This window comes from Kogia breviceps, chromosome 4 (assembly GCF_026419965.1).
Source record: "Kogia breviceps isolate mKogBre1 chromosome 4, mKogBre1 haplotype 1, whole genome shotgun sequence".
Classification (NCBI taxonomy): domain Eukaryota; kingdom Metazoa; phylum Chordata; class Mammalia; order Artiodactyla; family Physeteridae; genus Kogia; species Kogia breviceps.
The window spans coordinates 149,640,537-149,660,249 of NC_081313.1; the positions used below are offsets into that span (position 1 = coordinate 149,640,537).

The 19,713-nt window shown below is 55.6% G+C and overlaps 1 protein-coding gene across 1 annotated transcript in view; it reads right to left on the reverse strand.

Annotated features, from left to right (window-relative positions):
* Positions 1–19,713, reverse strand: part of OBSCN (obscurin, cytoskeletal calmodulin and titin-interacting RhoGEF) — a 167,458-nt gene that overhangs the window by 61,591 nt on the left and 86,154 nt on the right. The window contains exons 45-69 of the mRNA XM_059063315.2: positions 19,200–19,463; positions 18,625–18,888; positions 18,033–18,296; positions 17,449–17,712; positions 16,874–17,137; positions 15,996–16,259; positions 15,177–15,440; positions 14,584–14,847; positions 13,706–13,969; positions 13,123–13,386; positions 12,273–12,536; positions 11,455–11,718; positions 10,863–11,126; positions 10,280–10,543; positions 9,397–9,660; positions 8,578–8,841; positions 7,995–8,258; positions 7,038–7,304; positions 6,558–6,824; positions 6,184–6,456; positions 5,083–5,355; positions 4,565–4,761; positions 4,315–4,390; positions 1,718–1,990; positions 391–657 (exon numbers count right to left, since the gene is read on the reverse strand). Coding sequence (XP_058919298.1) covers positions 391–657; positions 1,718–1,990; positions 4,315–4,390; positions 4,565–4,761; positions 5,083–5,355; positions 6,184–6,456; positions 6,558–6,824; positions 7,038–7,304; positions 7,995–8,258; positions 8,578–8,841; positions 9,397–9,660; positions 10,280–10,543; positions 10,863–11,126; positions 11,455–11,718; positions 12,273–12,536; positions 13,123–13,386; positions 13,706–13,969; positions 14,584–14,847; positions 15,177–15,440; positions 15,996–16,259; positions 16,874–17,137; positions 17,449–17,712; positions 18,033–18,296; positions 18,625–18,888; positions 19,200–19,463 — 6,381 coding nt within the window. The remainder of the gene's footprint in view (positions 1–390; positions 658–1,717; positions 1,991–4,314; positions 4,391–4,564; positions 4,762–5,082; positions 5,356–6,183; positions 6,457–6,557; positions 6,825–7,037; positions 7,305–7,994; positions 8,259–8,577; positions 8,842–9,396; positions 9,661–10,279; positions 10,544–10,862; positions 11,127–11,454; positions 11,719–12,272; positions 12,537–13,122; positions 13,387–13,705; positions 13,970–14,583; positions 14,848–15,176; positions 15,441–15,995; positions 16,260–16,873; positions 17,138–17,448; positions 17,713–18,032; positions 18,297–18,624; positions 18,889–19,199; positions 19,464–19,713) is intronic.

A 19,713-nucleotide genomic window follows, 5' to 3' on the forward strand; every position in this document is an offset into this window, starting at 1 on the left:
GGGTCTGAACTCAGTATTCGTTGGAGCTCAGCCAGTGGCCCTCCTCTGCTCTAGGACACAGCCCCGTCTATGGCCACACAGGCCCCAGGCCTGCCCACCCACCTGTTTGCCTGGAGGCTGCCTCCCTGCCTGCCTCTACCTCCACCCCACCCCGACAGGGTGTTCTGGATACAGATTCTTCAAGCAGCCTCTGCCCTTGTGTTTTCTAGCTGTGCTGTCCTGTCAGGCTGCCTGGGGAGGAGAAGGGGTCTGGGTGGGTAGGCTTAGAGCCTAGGATCTGCTTACTGGGATCCCATCTTTCTAGCACGCTGTCACTGCCTGCCATTTCACCACTATGGCTCCACGTGAGCAGCTGTGCTAGGCCTGGGGCTGCCCGCCAGACGGCCTCACCTTGCACTTGCAGCAGGGCCACCACGCGGGTGCCCGCGGCCTCACAAGTATAGATGCCGCTGTCGCAGGGCAAGGCCGGCCTGAAGGACAGCCTGGCCACGGTCCAGTCCTGCTCTATGATGACACGGCGCCCATCAGCGCACACCTCCTGCTCGTCCATCTTCCACGTGGCCTGCACGGGCCGTGAGTACTGGCAGAGGAGTTCAGCCGGAACACCCTCCTCCACTGCCAGGTCCTGCATGGCACTGACCACTTCCACTGTGGGATCTGTCGGCCGACAGGCCAGGCACGCGTCAGCTGGAGCAGCGTGACTGCGGCCCACCCACCCTCTGCAGTCAGCATCAGCGACTCAGAGGCAAGCAAAAGCAGGGCTGTGGTAGGAGGGGGACCCACCCTGGTGACCCAGGGCCCTCCACGTGGGGCAAATCTTGCCCCCCCCATACACCCCCGCCCATAGCAGACTGCTGGCTCAGTCTCCATCCACTGGGCCTCTCCTAGCCACTGTTTCCCCTGAGCCCTCACTTCCTCTAGCCCAGGGCACATGTTGCCCCAGTAGGACACAACAACCACTCCTGAAAGCCCTTGGGCCCGTTCGGGCTCCACAGCTCCGATGGGCACTTGGCACCCCCAGCCTGACTTATCCCTTCTCCAGGGGCCTTGTCGCCCACCCCCTCAGGGCTCCCATCCCATCTCCATCTGCTGAAATCCTGTCAACAGACAGTTTGCCCCTCTGACCTGGGCAAATGTCCACATTTATTCTGCAAGAGCACGGAGGAGGCCAGTTGACAAATATGCCAGTCGAAGCCACATTGGGCTGTTGTGCCAGAAGTGCTCAGTGCCCCCACTGGGAGGGGGGCTGAGGGGGTTCCCTGGAAGCCCACTACCCTCCCCAAGGACTAGCTCTTTCCCAGAAGGGCGCAAGACCCTGACCAAGCCAACAGCACAGGAAGCAGTTACAAGCAAGGACAGTGCAGGCCATGCCCGGGGCTGGGAAAGCTGCCTTCACCTCCAGGCTGCTCTCTGGGTGTGTGACTGAGGGAGGGGCAACCGCAGAGTGGTGGCCAGGTGGGCAGCCTTGCCCAGGGCCCTATAAGCAGGTGGGAATGGGGTCGGCCTCCAGTTTCACTGCTGAGTTCGGCCACCTTTCTCATCCCCCAGGTGGGACTGCAGCCTGCCCACAGTGCCCACTCATGGTACACACGGAGAGATGCCCAGTCTGCGTGCTGGGGGCCAGTCCCCGAACTCCCACCCTGGGAGCCCGCAGGAAGCGTGCAGGGGCAGCAGGGGCAGAAGCTCCAGCATAGGGCAGGGTTCCATCGGCTGGTACCTTTGACCAACAACTTGGCCCTGGAGACCAGGGGCCCTGCCCGGAAGGTGATGGTGCCTGAGTCGGCGACCCCCAGGTCTGAGAGCGTGAGAGAGTGGAAGGTCCCATCACGCACGGAGATGGCACTCTGGGGGCCGTCCTGCAGCAGGGTCCCATCCAGCCACCAGTGGGCCTCTGGCCCACTTGCACGGGACACCTCACAGGAGAACGTGGCCACCTCCCCCGCAAAGACGTCCACGTTCTGTAAGCCACGTACCAGGCACGGTGCTGCCTCTGTGCAAGAGGGCAAAAGGAGGGGAGCTGGGGGTGCCCTGGGTCTGTGGCGCCACCCTGGGGTCCACCATGCTGGAGGCACCTTGGGACTGGGGTCTAGAAATCTACCCAGGCCAGCTGGCACCCCCTGCTCACAGAATGAGACATGGAGAACACCCATATAGCCTGTGGAGAGCCAGCTCAGCCCCCCTGCACCTCACAGCCCCCTTCAGAACATGTTCCGTTTCATCAAAGGAGGCCAATGACCTGCACCTCACGCTTTTCAGAAGGCAGAATTGACAAGCCCCAAGTCCCATGGCTGCCATCTTTATGGGGTTCGGTGTGGGATAGAGAAGAGAGGTCTTGGGGTTCACCTCTCTGAGAGGGAGGGGGTCTGCTCAGGAAGTGAGCCTTCCTTCCTGGGGGTGTAGAAACAGATGCTTCTCCCGCCCCCAGAGGGCCATTTGTCCAGATGTCCCCTAAGATGCCTTTGGCCCTAAGATTCTGTGGCCCTAATGCAAAATGGCAATTTCCCCCTGAACTGTGACACAGCAGGGTGTGAGCCCAGGGGGTTTCCCAGATGCCTGCTCTGTACCTGCACACCCTCCCCAGCCAGGCTCTCCCTCAGAAGCCCTCCACGTCCCACCTAGGCATGCACCCTCAACTCTCCAGTGCCAGGTCCACACCAGCCCCTCCACGTTCTCCCAAGACTGCACATCTAACTGTATCCCCAACCTGCTCCACTAGCTCCCCATTCCCATTTTCAGCACAGTTCCCAAGCTTGCCCGTATCCTACCAACCACCCATCTGCACAAGTTCATGCTCATGGCTCTCTGCCTGAAGCCACAGTTGCTGTCTGTACATGAGCCGGTTCGCTCCAACTGGGGACACCGGGTTGAGAGGGGCCAAGGCATTTCCCTCAGTGCGATCTGCAAAATCCGACCCAGCTCCATGCTGCCTCTCACAGACACCCACTCTGATGAATACATGAGGCCCTTCCTGGCCTGACTCTGCTCAGGACACACAGGATACTGCCCCTTCCCATCATTCAACTTGAGGGCACTGCACTCTGGAGACTTTCCCAGCCCCACAGGCCACATGAAGACTCGGGGTGGGGACACCTGGGACTCAGGACACACTGTCTCCATATACAACTCCCCCAAGCAGACTGGGGACTCCCTGAGGGCAGAGGTGCAAATGGCCCCTCTCGAGGTAGATAGTAAATATATGATGGACAGATAGTGGATGGATGAGTGGATGGATGGGTGAATGGATGGTGGATGGATGGACAGATAATGGATAAATGATGGCTGGCTGGATGGCTGGATGGTAGATGGATAAACGGATGGATAGGTGGATGAATGGGTAGATGGTGGACAGATGGATTGATGGATGGACATAGGGATGGATAGTAGTAGAATGATGGTTAGATGGATGGATGGTGGATGGATGGATGATTGATGGTGGATGGATGGTGGATAGATGGGTAGACGCTAGATGCATGGGGAGATGGTGGATGGATGGATGGATAGATGAATGAATTAATGATGGATAGATGGAGAATGGATAAATGTATTGATGGTAGATAATGGTGGGTGGATGGATGGATAGACTATGGATGGTGGGTGAATGGATGGATGCTGGATAAATGGATGGACGGATGGATTGATGGATGGATGGAATAGAGGGGTGGATGGATGCATGCATGCATAGATGGATGGGTAAATGGTGGATGGGTTGATGGCCAGTGGATGGTAGATGGACGGGACCAGTATGAGAACCAGAGGTAGGACAGCAAGGGAGGGTCTCTCATGGCCAGGTATCCAGAGATGACTAACTCTGGGGACAAGGTATAGCAAGTTGAATGTCCTTAAATCCTATCTGCATGTCTGGGCCCAGGTACACTATGCCCCAAACCAGTCACCTGTCACAGGTGTGCTATTGTATCAACATCTGGGAGCCTATCAGGTATGCAGGTGTGTGTAAATGTGGACAAGAGCACACAAATCTGCATCACAAGGAGTAGCTACATGGAGGGTACAAGTCCAGAAGGCCCTGCCTCCATCTCAGGGCCCAAGTCCCCAGCAGCCAGACTCTCCATCTCCCTCCTACACACAGCACTGATCCCACACAAGGACCCAACACACACCAGAATTTCTCAGGCTGATCTTCACTAGCCCACCTCCAGTGGCTTTAGTGGTCAAGAGCGGAAAACTGCCACCCCACAGCAAGATCACTGATGGAAGGCTCGGGTTTCCAGCCTTATCACCTGCCAACAGTTCCCTGCGTAGGGAAACATGGACACCTACAAGCAGGAAGGCTGGGTGTAGGAGGGGGCTGCCCACCTGTGACCTTCAGCTGGGCCTGTGAGTGACAGGAGCCCACTTGGAAACTGATGGTTCCGGCATCTTCAGGGGTCACCTGTGGAAACAGAGATGGGGGCCTCAGCCCGGCAGTGCCATTTCAACCACCTCTACTTTGCAAGTCCCCAGCCCAATTCCACTGGAGTTGAAACCTTCCCTCTCTCCCACCCCTGGGGGGGTGGGAAGGCCCCTGGATGCATTGCGGGGCACAGGAAGGTCTGGGGAACGCCACCTTGTGCAGGGTGAGCAAGTGGAGTGTGCCATGCTCCACAGTGATGTCGTTCATCTCGTTGGCCTGCAGGGGCACCCCTTCCAGGGCCCAGTGGGCCTCCTGGCCCAAGGCCCTTGACAGTCGGCACTGGAAGTGGGCGTCCTGGCCCTCGCTGAGCTGCACATCCTGCAGGGGCTCCAGGACGGTCACCTCAGGGGCTGCACGGGTTGGGGGTGGGGTAGAGGTGTGGCATCAGCCTCCATGTCTGGGATGCCCCTCCCCCACCATCAGGAGCACCTCCCGGTCCCCAGGGTCTGCCCCCAGCACCCCTGCCCCAATCCCCGAAGATAAGCACACTGGGCACCACTCTACCCCAACATCTTGGGTCACCCCAGAATCACTCATTCACCACCGGTTCCCCACCCTCAAAGGCAGGAAACCTTGTCATCTATCACTGTCCCTTGACAGGGCCTGGCCCAAGGAAGACCTGGATGTTCTGGCCCCAAGCGCAGTGAGCAGTGAGGCCCAGTTCCTACTACCTGTGACGGTGAGTTGGGCAGAGGATGTGTGGCGGCCCACGTGGAAGGAGACAGTGCCCGCATCCTCGGGAGTCACGCTCTTCAGCCGCAGTGTATGGGTGCGGTCACCCCGCACGGCCACTTCTGTCACCTCACTGCTCCGCAGTGGCAGGCCCTGGAGGCGCCACTCCACATCCACGGCCTCAGCCCGCGACACTTCACAGCTGAACTCTGCTTCCCCGTCGGCCTGCACCTCGGTGTCAACCAGGCCCCGCACAATGGTCACCTCAGGCTCTGGAGTGTGGGCAAAGGGGGCCTTTACCGGCCAGCTCCCATGCCCCCCACCCCAACGCACCTCCAGGAAGCCCTCCCAGGCACTCTCATGCTCTTCTCCTGCCACACAGCCTCTATCTGGCCCTTGTGAGATTCATCACCCAGTTTGCTCACAGCACAGCTCCCTACCACGACACTGAGCTACTGGGGACACAGCTTGAGCTGGGGGCACCTCTGTTTGGAGGAAGCGGGCAAGGGATTGTGGGGTGGTGGGCTGCTTTTGCTCCTTCTGCCCCCTGTGGCCAGAGTTGCCCTGGCTGGGACATCAGGGAGGCAAGACCTTCAGGACAGACAGGGAGGAGCTCACAGAGGGTGGCCCAGGTCAGGCTGCCCCACCTGCTGTCAGGGGCGGGAGGCAGGGCAGTGTTCAGGGGCTACAGTTTCCTCACTGTCGACGCTCTTTTCTAGGGGCACCAGCGCCAGAGTGGTGCAGAGAAAGCTTGTAACCCCAGGGGTCTTAGAGCCACCCCAGAACAGCACCCGGCAAGAGGGGGTACCGGGGTGGGCCAGGTGTGCCCCCAGGGCAGCTATGTGGGGAGTGGGTGTGGCAGGGAGGGCTCACTTTTTTTTTTTTTTTTTTTTTTTGTGTGGTACGCGGGCCTCTCACTGCTGTGGCGTCTCCCGTTGCGGAGCACAGGCTCCGGAAGCGCAGGCTCAGCAGCCATGGCTCACGGGCCCAGCCGCTCCGCGGCATGTGGGATCTTCCCGGACCAGGACACGAAACCGTGTGCCCTGCATCGGTAGGCGGACTCCCAACCACTGCGCCACCAGGGAAGCCCAAGGGCTCACCTTTGACTTTGAGGGAGGCCAGGGTTTTCTGGCTGCCCACCATGCAGGTGTACTCCCCCGTGTCCTTGGCCTCAAGTCCGTGGATCAGCAGCTCACACGTGGCCCCCTTGCATCGCATCTCATACTTGGAACTCCCTTGCAGTTCCACACCCTCCTTGAGCCACAGCACGGGGGCCCCAGGCTCTGAGTCATTCAGCTGACAGCATAGCCGGGCCACACCACCCGCCTCCTGCTCTGCACTCTGCAGCTCCGTCTTAAACGTGGACCTAGGGGCTGGGGGTCAGGGAGGGGCTCTTAGGGCTGCTACTCAAGGTGCCTGCCAGCTCCATGGGGGCTGAGGGGCCTGGGGAGGGCAGGGGCCCCAGGAAGCTCACCGCGGACAGAGAGGCTGGCAGTGCTCTGTGCATGGCCTGTGTCGCAGGTGTAGTGGCCGGCATCCTCCTGTTCAGCACCGTGAACCAGCAGCTCAGCGGCTGAGCCCTCCAGCACCATCTGGTACTTGGCACAGGGGAAGAGCTGCAGGGAGCCCTTGCGCCACTCCACGCTGGCGCCCCCCCGGCTCAGCTCACAGCGCAGGTGTGCCGTTGCGCCCTCATCTACCTCCTGGGCCTGCAGCTCCTGAAGGAACCTCACAGGTGCAACTACAGGGGTGAGGGAGAATATGAGGGCAGGTACAGGAGCAGCTATGAGGGCAGGGGGGCCCAAAGGCGTGCAGCTAAGGCGGAGGGGTAGCGGGGGGAAGAGCTTCAGGCCAGGTCTGCCTCGCATTGCATGCGCGAGCCCATGTCACCTCCAGGGTGGAGGTGCAGCCCTGACAATCCCCCATAGTACGTGGGGCCGGCCTCGGGGCCCACCTGTGACGGTGAGGGTGGCGCTGGTGGCCTGGGAGCCGCAGGTGCAGGTGTATTCTCCAGTGTCCTCCCGGCGCAAGTCCCGAAGCACCAGCTCCGCCACATGGCCCCGCTGCTGTGGTTCCCAGCGCTCGTCAGCCTGCAGCTCCCGGCCGCCCTTACTCCAGACCACAGCAGCGCTAGGCTCAGACAGCTCACACCGCAGGCAGGCTGAGGTGCCCTCCTCAGCCTGCAGGCTCTGCAGTGGCTTCCTGAACACCACCTGTGGGGCTGTGGGGTGGGGGTCAGGGGGTGGAGGGGAGGCTGGTGCCCGGACACCCAGCCAGGAGACTGGCACCCAAAAACCCAGTCAGACCCACCCAGGGCCTAGGCCAGGTGTGGCCCGTGGCTTCACCCCAGCTGCCTGGCCTGCCCAAAGGACCCAATGCCATGGGCTCCTGGAGGCTGGGGGTAGAAATGGAGTTATGGGCCTGGGCCCACTCTAAGGGGAAGGAGGGACTGAACTGGGGGCTATGAGAGGAGCTCTGGATCTGACCCAGGCTATTCTCATGCTGACCTCCACCCAGGAAGCCCACAGACAGGACTGTATCCCTCCAGGTCATCAAGGTGGGGGCAGGGGGGATCTCCTTGGACCCCTAGGGCGGGGCCATGACCGTCAGATCCTGACTAGAGGCTTTGGAGTATAAGGAGAAAGTTGACTGCATTATGATGGGTGGAGGGAGGGGAATAAGGTGGGAGTTCTATCCCTACAGTGAGGGTAAGCCATGTGAGGTCATTTGGCTGGAGATCAGTACGCAGACATAGGGACACTGAACAGAACTCTGACAGAGGAGCGCAAGGGTGACCTAAAGAAACTGCACATGGCACAGAGGAGGCAAGCACTCATGGGGAGCAAGAGTGGGCACAAGAGACAAGGGCACAAGGACAGGCTCCCAAGGAAGTTCACAGGGCCATCGTTACCCCGAATGGTCAGCATGGCAGAGGTCCTCTCCAGCCCGCACACACAAGAGTACTCCCCGGCATCCGCCATAACCAGGCCACGAATCTCCAGCTCACACATGGCCCCGTCCTGCCTCAGGCTCACTCTGTCCCCTGCTCTGAGGGTCTCGGGCCCCTTCTTCCATTCCACGGGGGCTGCCTTGCTCAATTCACAGTGCAGCATGACCATGGCCCCTTCGGTGGCCTCTTCCTTCCTCAGACCCTTTGTGAACTTGGCAGGTAGGCCTGGAAATGGTCAGAAACAAACACTATCACATTCTCTGTACACACAGAAGAATCAGGATGTGCACAGTACAGAGAGGACACAAAACCCAATGGGACACTGACCACCTGATGGGTGTGCCCAGTACACACTGTGGACTAAGACTTTTAAAGGTGCAACCTGTACATGTGCCACACAACAGACAGGGACAATGACAGGGACAACAAAAGAATTATGGAAGGAAAAGGATAGTGAGAGAGCAGGATAGAAAAGGAAACTGAGAGCAGGAAGGAGATGGACAGCCACCAAATGCCAGTCCACGTGGTCACATGTGGTCTTTACCCCTGACGATGAGCGTGGCTGATGTCCTCTCCTGCCCGCACACACACGAGTACTCCCCAGCATCCTCCACGGTCAGGCCACGGATCTCCAGCTCACACACGGCTCCATCCTGCCTCAAGCTCACTCTGTCTCCAGCTCTGAGGGTCTCAGGGCCCTTCTTCCACTCCACAGGGGCCGCCTTGCTCAGCTCACAGCGCAGTGTGGCCGTGGCCCCTTCTGTGGCCTCCTCCTTCCTCAGACGCTTTGTGAACTTGATGGGAAGGGCTGGGAAAGTCAGAAAGACACAAACGCTATAATGCTCTCTAAAGGCACAGATTAGACAGGACGTGGACATCACAGAGAAGACACAAAACACAACTGGACAGGGGCAATGTGCTGGGTGTGCAAAGCACACACTGTGAAATGGAGCTCCCTTCGGCCCAGTCAGTTCCATGTGTGGCTGTGACACCTTCCACAGATTCCTCAGGCCACATGTTTGCACGAATCTGCTGGGAAGGGCTGCAGAGGGTTGGCCGGTGTGGGCAACATCAGATTCTCCAGAGATTACTTGGGGACAGCACATGCCTGGATGGAGTAAAAGACACAGGCACTAACAGGAAACAGGACACAACATGCAGTGACACGAGGAACAGAAAGTAGCTCAGATGCTGGTTGCTCATGGTTCACACAATAGGCCAGAAGGAGGAAGGAATTCCATGGAGTTATGGGAAGAGGGTAGCACTGAACCGAGGAGGGTAGGGAGGATAAGTGCGGGGTGATACCATGAAGTCAATAATTGGAAAACAAAACACAGCTCGGCTTGGCCACATGGGTCTTTACCCCTGACAGTGAGTGTGGATGAGGTTTTCTCCTGACCACATACACACGAGTACTCCCCGGCATCTGCCACTACTAGGTCATGGATCTCCAGTTCACACACGGCCCCGTCCTGCCTCAGGATCACTCGGTCCCTGGCTCTGAGGGTCTCGGGACCCTTCCTCCACTCCACGGGGGCTGCCTTGTTCAGCTCACAGCGCAGCGTGGCCCTGGTCCCTTCCATGGCCTCTTCCTTCCTCAGACCTGTTGTGAACTTGGCAGGCAGGCCTGGAGATGGTCAGAAACACACAAACACTATCACCCTCTCTGAACACACAGAAGAATCAGGACATGCACAGTGCATAGAGGACACAAAACCCAACTGGACACAGATCACCTGATGGGTGTGCCCAGTACACACTGTAGACTGTGACATTTAAAGGTCCAACCTGTACTTGTGTCACAACAGACAGGGAACATGACAGGGACAATAAAAGAATTATGGAAAAATAGATAGCTAGTGGTAAGCAGCCGCATAGCACAGGGAGATCAGCTCGGGGCTTTGTGACCACCTAGAGGGGTGGGATAGGGAAGGTGGGAGGGAGGGAGATGCAAGAGGGAAGAGATATGGGGATATATGTATATGTATAACTGATTCACTTTGTTATAAAGCAGAAACTAACACACATTGTAAACCAATTATACTCCAATAAAGATGTTTTAAAAAAAGAAATCCAAGGGGGACTTTGAAAAAAAACCCCAAATAACCAAGGACGACGTTGAAAAAAAAATTACAGAAGGAAAAGGAACAGGGTAGTGAGAGATCAGGGTAGAAAAGGAAACTGAGAGCAGAGATATGATGGGCAGCCACCAAATGCCAGCCCACGTGGTCACATGTGGTCTTTACCCCTGACGGTGAGCGTGGCTGATGTCTTCTCCTGCCCGCATACACACGAGTACTCCCCAGCATCCTCCACAGTCAGGTCATGGATCTCTAGCTCACACACGGCTCCATCCTGCCTCAGGCTCACTCTGTCTCCAGCTCTAAGTGTCTCAGGTCCCTTCCTCCACTCCACGGGGGCTGCCTTGCTCAGCTCACAGCGCAGCATGGCCGTGGTCCCTTCTGTGGCCTCCTTGCTACTCAATCTTCTTATGAACTCAGTAGGCACAGCTGAGGACGATCAGACAGACACAGACATCAGAGTCATGGGAGAACTTCAAAGGCAGCAACGTGACAGGACAGAGGAAAAGATACAAACTCCTACAGGATAACAGGACAGAACCTGCAGTGACACAACAGGTGGAAAGCAGTTTAGATGCTGGTTTCTTGTGGTTCACACAACAGCCCAGGAGGGGGAAGGAATTCCGTGGAGTTATGTGAAGAGGGTGGCACTGAGGTGTGGAGGGTAGGTGGGATAAGTGCAAGGTGATGCCATGAAGTCATTAATTGAACACGAAAACACAGCTCTGCTGGTCACATGGGTCTTTACCCCAGATAATGAGCATGGCTGAGGTTTTCTCCTGACCACACACGCACGAGTACTCCCCGGCATCTGCCACAACCAGGCCATGGATCTCCAGCTCACACATGGCCCCGTCCTGCCTCAGCCTCACTCTGTCCCCGGTTCTCAGGGTCTCAGGCCCCTTCCTCCACTCCACAGGGGCTGCCTTGCTCAGCTCACAGCGCAGCACGGCCGTGGCTCCTTCCATGGCCTCTTCCTTCCTCAGACCCTTTGTGAACTTGGCAGGTAGGCCTGGAGATGGTCAAAAAACACACAAACACTATCACGCTTGCTGAACACGCAGAAGAAACAGGACATGGATAGTTCATAGAAGATACAAAACCTAACTGGACATGGACCACCTGCTGGGTGTGCCCAGTACACACTGTGGACTGTGACATTTAAAGGTCCAACCTGTACATGTGCCACACAGCAGGCAGGGAACATGATAGGGACAACAAAGAATTACGGAAGGAGAGGAACAGGATAGTGAGAGAGCAGGGTAGAAAAGGAAACTGAGAGCAGAGAGGTGATGGGCAGCCACCAAATGCCAGTCCACGTGATCACATGTGGTCTTTACCCCTGACGGTGAGCGTGGCTGATGTCTTCTCCTGCCCGCACACACACGAGTACTCCCCAGCATCCTCCACGGTCAGGCCACGGATCTCCAGCTCACACACGGCTCCATCCTGCCTCAGGCTCACTCTGTCTCCAGCTCTGAGGGTCTCAGGACCCTTCCTCCATTCCACAGGGGCTGCCTTGCTCAGCTCACAGCGCAGTGTGACCATGGCCCCTTCTGTGGCCTCTTCCTTCCTCAGATGCTTTGTGAACTTGGTGGGAAGGGCTGGAAAGTCAGAAAGACACAAACGCTATAATGCTCTCTAAAGGCACAGATTAGACAGGACGTGGACATCACAGAGAAGACACAAAACACAACTGGACAGGGGCAATGTGCTGGGTGTGCCAAGCACACGCTGTGGACTGGAGCTTCCCTCGGCCCAGTCCGTTCAATGTGTGGCTGTGACACCTTCCACAGACTCCTCAGGCCACATGTTTGCACAAATCTGCTGGGCAGGGCTGCAGAGGGTTGGCCGGTGTGGGCAACATCAGATTCTCTGGGGATTACTGGGGGACAGCACGTGCCTGGATGGCGTAAAAGACACAGGCACTAACAGGGAACAGGACACAACATGCAGTGACACGAGGAACAGAAAGTAGCTCAGATGCTGGTTGCTCATGGTTCACACAATAGGCCAGAAGGAGGAAGGAATTCCGTGGAGTTACGGGAAGAGGGTGGCACTGAACCAAGGAGGGTAGCGACGATAAGTGCAGGGTGATGCAATAAAGTCAATAATTGGACAACAAAATACAGCTCTGCTGGGCCACATGGGTCTTTACCCCTGACAGTGAGTGTGGATGAGGTTTTCTCCTGACCACATACACACGAGTACTCCCCAGCATCCTCCACAGTCAGGTCATGGATTTCCAGTTCACACATGGCCCCGTCCTGCCTCAGGCTCACTCGGTCCCTGGCTCTGAGGGTCTCGGGACCCTTCCTCCACTCCACGGGGGCTGCCTTGTTCAGCTCACAGCGCAGCGTGGCCCTGGTCCCTTCCATGGCCTCTTCCTTCCTCAGACCCTTTGTGAACTTGGCAGGTAGGCCTGGAGATGGTCAGAAACACACAAACACTATCACCCTCTCTGAACACACAGAAGAAACAGGGCATGCACAGTACATAGAGGACACAAAACCCAACTGGACACAGATCACCTGATGGGTGTGCCCAGTACACACTGTGGACTGTGACATTTGAAGGTCCAACCTGTACTTGTGTCACACAACAGACAGGGAACATGACAGGGACAATAAAAGAATTATGGAAAAATAGATAGCTAGTGGTAAGCAGCCGCATAGCACAGGGAGATCAGCTCGGTGCTTTGTGACCACCTAGAGGGGTGGATAGGGAGGGTGGGAGGGAGGGAGTTGCAAGAGGGAAGAGATATGGGGACATATGTATATGTATAACTGATTCACTTTATTATAAAGCAGAAACTAACACACCATTGTAAAGCAATTATACTCCAATAAAGATGTTTAAAAAAAAACAACCAAGGGGGACTTTGAAAAAAAATTATGTAAGGAAAAGGAACAGGATAGTTAGAGAGCAGGACACAAAAGGAAACTGAGAGCAGAGAGGTGATGGGCAGCCACCAAATGCCAGTCCACGTGGTCACATGTGGTCTTTACCCCTGACGGTGAGCGTGGCTGATGTCCTCTCCTGCCCGCACACACACGAGTACTCCCCAGCATCCTCCACAGTCAGGTCATGGATCTCCAGCTCACACATTGCTCCGTCCTGCCTCAGGCTCACTCTGTCTCCAGCTCTGAGGGTCTCAGGGCCCTTCCTCCACTCCACAGGGGCTGCCTTGCTCAGCTCACAGCGCAGCATGGTCGTGGTCCCTTCTGTGGCCTCCTTGCTACTCAATCTTCTTATGAACTCAGTAGGCAGAGCTGAGGACGATCAGACAGACACAAACATCAGAGTCGTGGGAGAACTTCAAAGGCAGCAACGTGACAGGACAGAGGAAAAGATACAAACTCCTACAGGATAATAGGACAGAACCTGCAGTGACACAACGGGTGGAAAGTAGTTTAGATGCTGGTTTCTCATGGTTCACACAAAGCCCAGGAGGGGGAAGCAATTCCGTGGGGTTATGGGAAGAGAGTGGCACTGAGGTGTGGAGGGTAGGGAGGATAAGTGCAGGGTGATGCCATGAAGTCAATAATTGTACACCAAAACACAGCTCTGCTGGGCCACATGGGTCTTTACCCCTGACAGTGAGCGTGGCTGAGGTTTTCTCCTGACCGCATATGCATGAATACTCCCCGGCATCTGCCACAACCAGGCCATGGATCTCCAGCTCACACATGGCCCCGTCCTGCCTCAGCCTCACTCTGTCCCCGGTTCTCAGGGTCTCAGGCCCCTTCCTCCACTCCACAGGGGCTGCCTTGCTCAGCTCACAGCGCAGCATGGCCGTGGCTCCTTCCATGGCCTCTTCCTTCCTCAGACCCTTTGTGAACTTGGCAGGCAGGCCTGGAGGTGGTCAAAAAACACACAAACACTATCACGCTCGCTGAACATGCAGAAGAAACAGGACGTGGATAGTTCATAGAAAATACAAAACCTAACTAGACATGGACCACCTGCTGGATGTGCCCAGTATACACTGTGGGCTATGACATTTAAAGGTCCAACCTGTACTTGTGTCACACAACAGACAGGGAACATGAGAGGGACAATAAAAGAATTATGGAAAAATAGATAGCTAGTGGGAAGCAGCCACATAGCACAGGGAGATCAGCTCGGGGCTTTGTGACCACCTAGAGGGGTTGATAGGGAGGGTGGAAGGGAGGGAGACGTAAGAGGGAAGAGACATGGGGATATATGTATATGTATAACTGATTCACTTTGTTATAAAGCAGAAACTAACACACATTGTAAAGCAATTATACCCCAATAAAGATGTTTTAAAAAAAGAAAGCAAGGGAGACTTTGAAAAAAAAAAAACCAAGGGGGACTTTGAAAAAAAAATTCTGGAAGGAAAAGGAACAGGATAGTTAGAGAGCAGGATAGAAAAGGAAACTGAGAGCAGAGAGGTGATGGGCAGCCACCAAATGCCAGTCCATGTGGTCACATGTGGTCTTTACCCCTGACGGTGAGCGTGGCTGATGTCCTCTCCTGCCCACACACACACGAGTACTCCCCAGCATCCTCCACAGTCAGGTCATGGATCTGCAGCTCACACACGGCTCCATCCTGCCTCAGGCTCACTCTGTCTCCAGCTCTGAGGGTCTCAGGACCCTTCTTCCACTCCACAGGGGCTGCCTTGCTCAGCTCACAGCGCAGCACGGCCATGGCCCCTTCCATGGCGTCTTCCTTCCTCAGACCCTTTGTGAACTTGGCAGGTAGGCCTGGAGATGGTCAAAACACACACAAACACTATCACGCTCTCTGAACACACAGAAGAAACAAGACGTGGATAGTTCTTAGAAGATACAAAACTTAACTAGACACGGAACACCTGCTGGGTGTGCCCAGTACACACTGTGGACTGTGACATTTAAAGGTCCAACCTGTACATGTGCCACACAGCAGTCAGGGAACATGACAGGGACAACAAAAGAATTATGGAAGGACAGGAACAGGATAGTGAGAGAGCAGGGTAGAAAAGGAAACTGAGGGCAGACAGGTAATGGGCAGCCACCAAATGCCAGTCCACGTGATCACATGTGGTCTTTACCCCTGACGGTGAGTGTGGCTGATGTCCTCTCCTGCTTGCACACACACGAGTACTCCCCAGCATCCTCCACGGTCAGGCCACGGATCTCCAGCTCACACACGGCTCCATCCTGCCTCAGGCTCACTCTGTCTCCAGCTCTGAGGGTCTCAGGACCCTTCCTCCATTCCACAGGGGCTGCCTTGCTCAGCTCACAGCGCAGTGTGGCCATGGCCCCTTCTGTGGCCTCTTCCTTCCTCAGATGCTTTGTGAACTTGATGGGAAGGGCTGGGAAAGTCAGAAAGACACAAACGCTATAATGCTCTCTAAAGGCACAGATTAGACAGGACGTGTACATCACAGAGAAGACACAAAACACAACTGGACACAGGCAATGTGCTGGGTGTGCCAAGCACACGCTGTGGACTGGAGCTCCCTTCGTCCCAGTCAGTTCAATGTGTGGCTGTGACACCTTCCACAGACTCCTCAGGCCGCATGTTTGCATGAATCTGCTGGGTAGGGCTGCAGAGGGTTAGCCGGTGTGGGCAACATCAGGTTCTCCGGAGATTACTGGGGGACAGCACTTGCCTGGATGGAGTAAAAGACACAGGCACTAACAGGAAACAGGACAGAATGTACAGTGACAAGAGGGGTGGAAAGTAGCTCAGATGCTGGTTGCTCATGGTTCACACAATAGGCCAGAAGGAGGAAGGAATTCCGTGGAGTTATGGGAAGAGGGTAGCACTGAACCGAGGAGGGTAGGGAGGATAAGTGCGGGGTGATGCCATGAAGTCAATAATTGGACAACAAAACGCAGCTCAGCTTGGCCACATGGGTCTTTACCCCTGACAGTGAGTGTGGATGAGGTTTTCTCCTGACCACATACACACGAGTACTCCCCAGCATCCTCCACAGTCAGGTCATGGATTTCCAGTTCACACATGGCCCCGTCCTGCCTCAGGCTCACTCGGTCCCTGGCTCTGAGGGTCTCGGGACCCTTCCTCCACTCCACGGGGGCTGCCTTGTTCAGCTCACAGCGCAGCGTGGCCCTGGTCCCTTCCATGGCCTCTTCCTTCCTCAGACCCTTTGTGAACTTGGCAGGTAGGCCTGGAGATGGTCAGAAACACACAAACACTATCACCCTCTCTGAATACACAGAAGAATCAGGGCATGCACAGTACATAGAGGACACAAAACCCAACTGGACACAGATCACCTGATGGGTGTGCCCAGTACACACTGTGGACTGTGACATTTGAAGGTCCAACCTGTACTTGTGTCACACAACAGACAGGGAACATGACAGGGACAATAAAAGAATTATGGAAAAATAGATAGCTAGTGGTAAGCAGCCGCATAGCACAGGGAGATCAGCTCGGTGCTTTGTGACCACCTAGAGGGGTGGGATAGGGAGGGTGGGAGAGAGACGCAAGAGGGAAGAGATATGGGGATATATGTATATGTATAACTTATTCACTTTGTTATAAAGCAGAAACTAACACATTGTAAGGCAATTATACTCCAATAAAGATGTTTTAAAAAAAGAAATCCAAGGGGGACTTTGAAAAAATAACCCAAAAATCAAGGGGGACTTTGAAAAAAAAATTACGGAAGGAAAAGGAACAGGGTGGTGAGAGAGCAGGGTAGAAAAGGAAACTGAGAGCAGAGATGTGATGGGCAGCCACCAAATGCCACTCCACGTGGTCACATGTGGTCTTTACCCCTGACGGTGAGTGTGGCTGAGGTCCTCTCCTGCCCACACACACACGAGTACTCCCCAGCATCCTCCACAGTCAGGTCATGGATTTCTAGCTCACACACGGCTCCATCCTGCCTCAGGCTCACTCTGTCTCCCACACTGAGGGTCTCGGACCCCTTCCTCCACTCCACAGGGGCTGCCTTGTTCAGCTCACAGCACAGCGTGGCGCTGGCCCCTTCCATGGCCTCTTCCTTCTTCACACCCTTTGTGAACTTGGCAGGTAGGCCTGGAGATGGTCAGAAACACACCAACACTATCACACTCTTAGAACACATGGAAGAATCAGGACATGCACAGTACATAGAGGATACAAAACCCAACTGGACACGGACCACCTGATGGGTGTACCCAGTACAGACGATGGACTATGACTTTTTATGGTCCAACTGGTACATGTGCCACACAACAGACAGGGACAATAAAAGAATTATGGAAGGAAAACGATAATGACAGAGCAGGGTAGAAAAGGAAACTGAGAGCAGAAAGGTGATGGGCAGCCACCAAATGCCAGTCCACGTGGTCACATGTGGTCTTTACCCCTGACGGTGAGCGTGGCTGATGTCCTCTTCTGCCCACACACACACGAGTACTCCCCAGCATCCTCCACAGTCAGGTCATGGATCTCCAGCTCACACACAGCTCCGTCCTGCCTCAGGCTCACTCTGTCTCCAGCTCTGAGGGTCTCAGGTCCTTTCCTCCACTCCACAGGGGCTTCCCTGCTCAGCTCACAGCGCAGCATGGCCGTGGTCCCTTCCGTGGCCTCCTTGCTACTCAATCTTCTTATGAACTCAGTAGGCAGAGCTGAGGACGATCAGACAGACACAAACATCAGAGTCATGGGAGAACTTCAAAGGCAGCAACGTGACAGGACAGAGGAAAAGATACAAACTCCTACAGGGTAATAGGACAGAACCTGCAGTGACACAACGGGTGGAAAGTAGTTTAGATGCTGGTTTCTCATGGTTCACACAACAGCCCAGGAGGGGGAAGGAATTCCGTGGAGTTATGGGAAGAGGGTGGCACTGAGGTGTGGAGGGTAGGTGGGATAAGTGCAGGGTGATGCCATGAAGTCAATAATTGTACACCAAAACACAGCTCTGCTGGGCCACGTGGGTCTTTACCCCTGATAGTGAGCGTGGCTGAGGTTTTCTCCTGACCACACACGCATGAGTACTCCCCAGTATCTGCCACAACCAGGCCATGGATCTCCAGCTCACACATGGCCCTGTCCTGTCTCAGCCTCACTCTGTCCCCGGTTCTCAGGGTCTCAGGCCCCTTCCTCCACTCCACAGGGGCTGCCTTGCTCAGCTCACAGCGCAGCACGGCCGTGCCTCCTTCCATGGCCTCTTCCTTCCTCAGACCCTTTGTGAACTTGGCAGGCAGGCCTGGAGACGGTCAGAAACACACAAACACTATCACGCTCTCTGAACATGCAGAAGAAACAGGACGTGGAAAGTTCATAAAAGATCCAAAACCTAACTGGACATCGACCACCTGCTGGGTGTGCCCAGTACATACTGTGGACTGTGACATTTAAAGGTCCAACCTGTACATGTGCTACACAGCAGGCAGGGAACATGACAGGGACAACAAAAGAATTATGGAAGGACAGGAACAGGATAGTGAGAGAGCAGGGTAGAAAAGGAAACTGAGAGCAGAGAGGTGATGGGCAGCCACCAAATGCCAGTCCACGTGGTCACATGTGGTCTTTACCCCTGACAGTGAGCGTGGCTGATGTCCTCTCCTGCCCGCACACACACGAGTACTCCCCAGCATCCTCCACGGTCAGGCCACGTATCTCCAGCTCACACTCGGCTCCGTCCTGCCTCAGCCTCACTCTGTCTCCAGCTCTGAGGGTCTCAGGGCCCTTCTTCCACTCCACAGGGGCTGCCTTGCTCAGCTCACAGCACAGCGTGGCTGTGGTCCCTTCTGTGGCCTCCTTGCTTCTCAGTCTTCTTATGAACTCAGCAGGTAGGGCTAGGAAGGGTCAGATGTACACAGAATATCAGAGTCTCACGAGAACTTTGGAGACATGACACGACAAAGGAAAAAACAGACTCCAACAGGACAACAGGACAGAACCAGCAGTGACACGAGGGGTGGGAAGTAGCTCAGAGCTGGTTTCTCAATGTTCACACAACAGCCCAGAAAGGAGGAAGGAATTCCACGGTTATAGGAAGAGGATGACACTGAGACAATGAGGGTGGATGCGATGAGTGCAGGGGGAAACCAGGAAGTCAATAATTGGACACCAAAACACAGCTCTGCTGGGTCACACAGGTCTCTACCCCTGACGGTGAGCGTGGCTGATGTCTTCTCCTGCCCGCACACACACGAGTACTCCCCAGCATCCTCCACGGTCAGGCCACGGATCTCCAGCTCACACATGGCTCCGTCCTGCCTCAGCCTCACTCTGTCCCCGGCTCTGAGGGCCTTGGGCCCCTTCCTCCACTCCACAGGGGCTGCCTTGCTCAGCTCACAGTGCAGTGTGGCTGTGGCCCCTTCTGTGGCCTCCTTGGTCTTCAGATCTTGGATGAACCGAGCAGGCAGGGCTGCAGAGAGTTAGATGGACAGAAACCATCAACCCCTCAAAAGGACTGGGAGTATGACCGGAACATTCAGGGTGAGAACAGAAGCAGCAAGGGTGGATGACATGTGAAGAGGTAGACCAACGCCTATATGACAGTGTGATCATCTTGCATCTTGTCCAGTGAGGTGCAGGGTGCCAGGGGACTGGTTCTATCCAGACCTCTTGTCTTCTCAGAGCACATCTGTCCTACCTATACCCATTCATACTGTCTA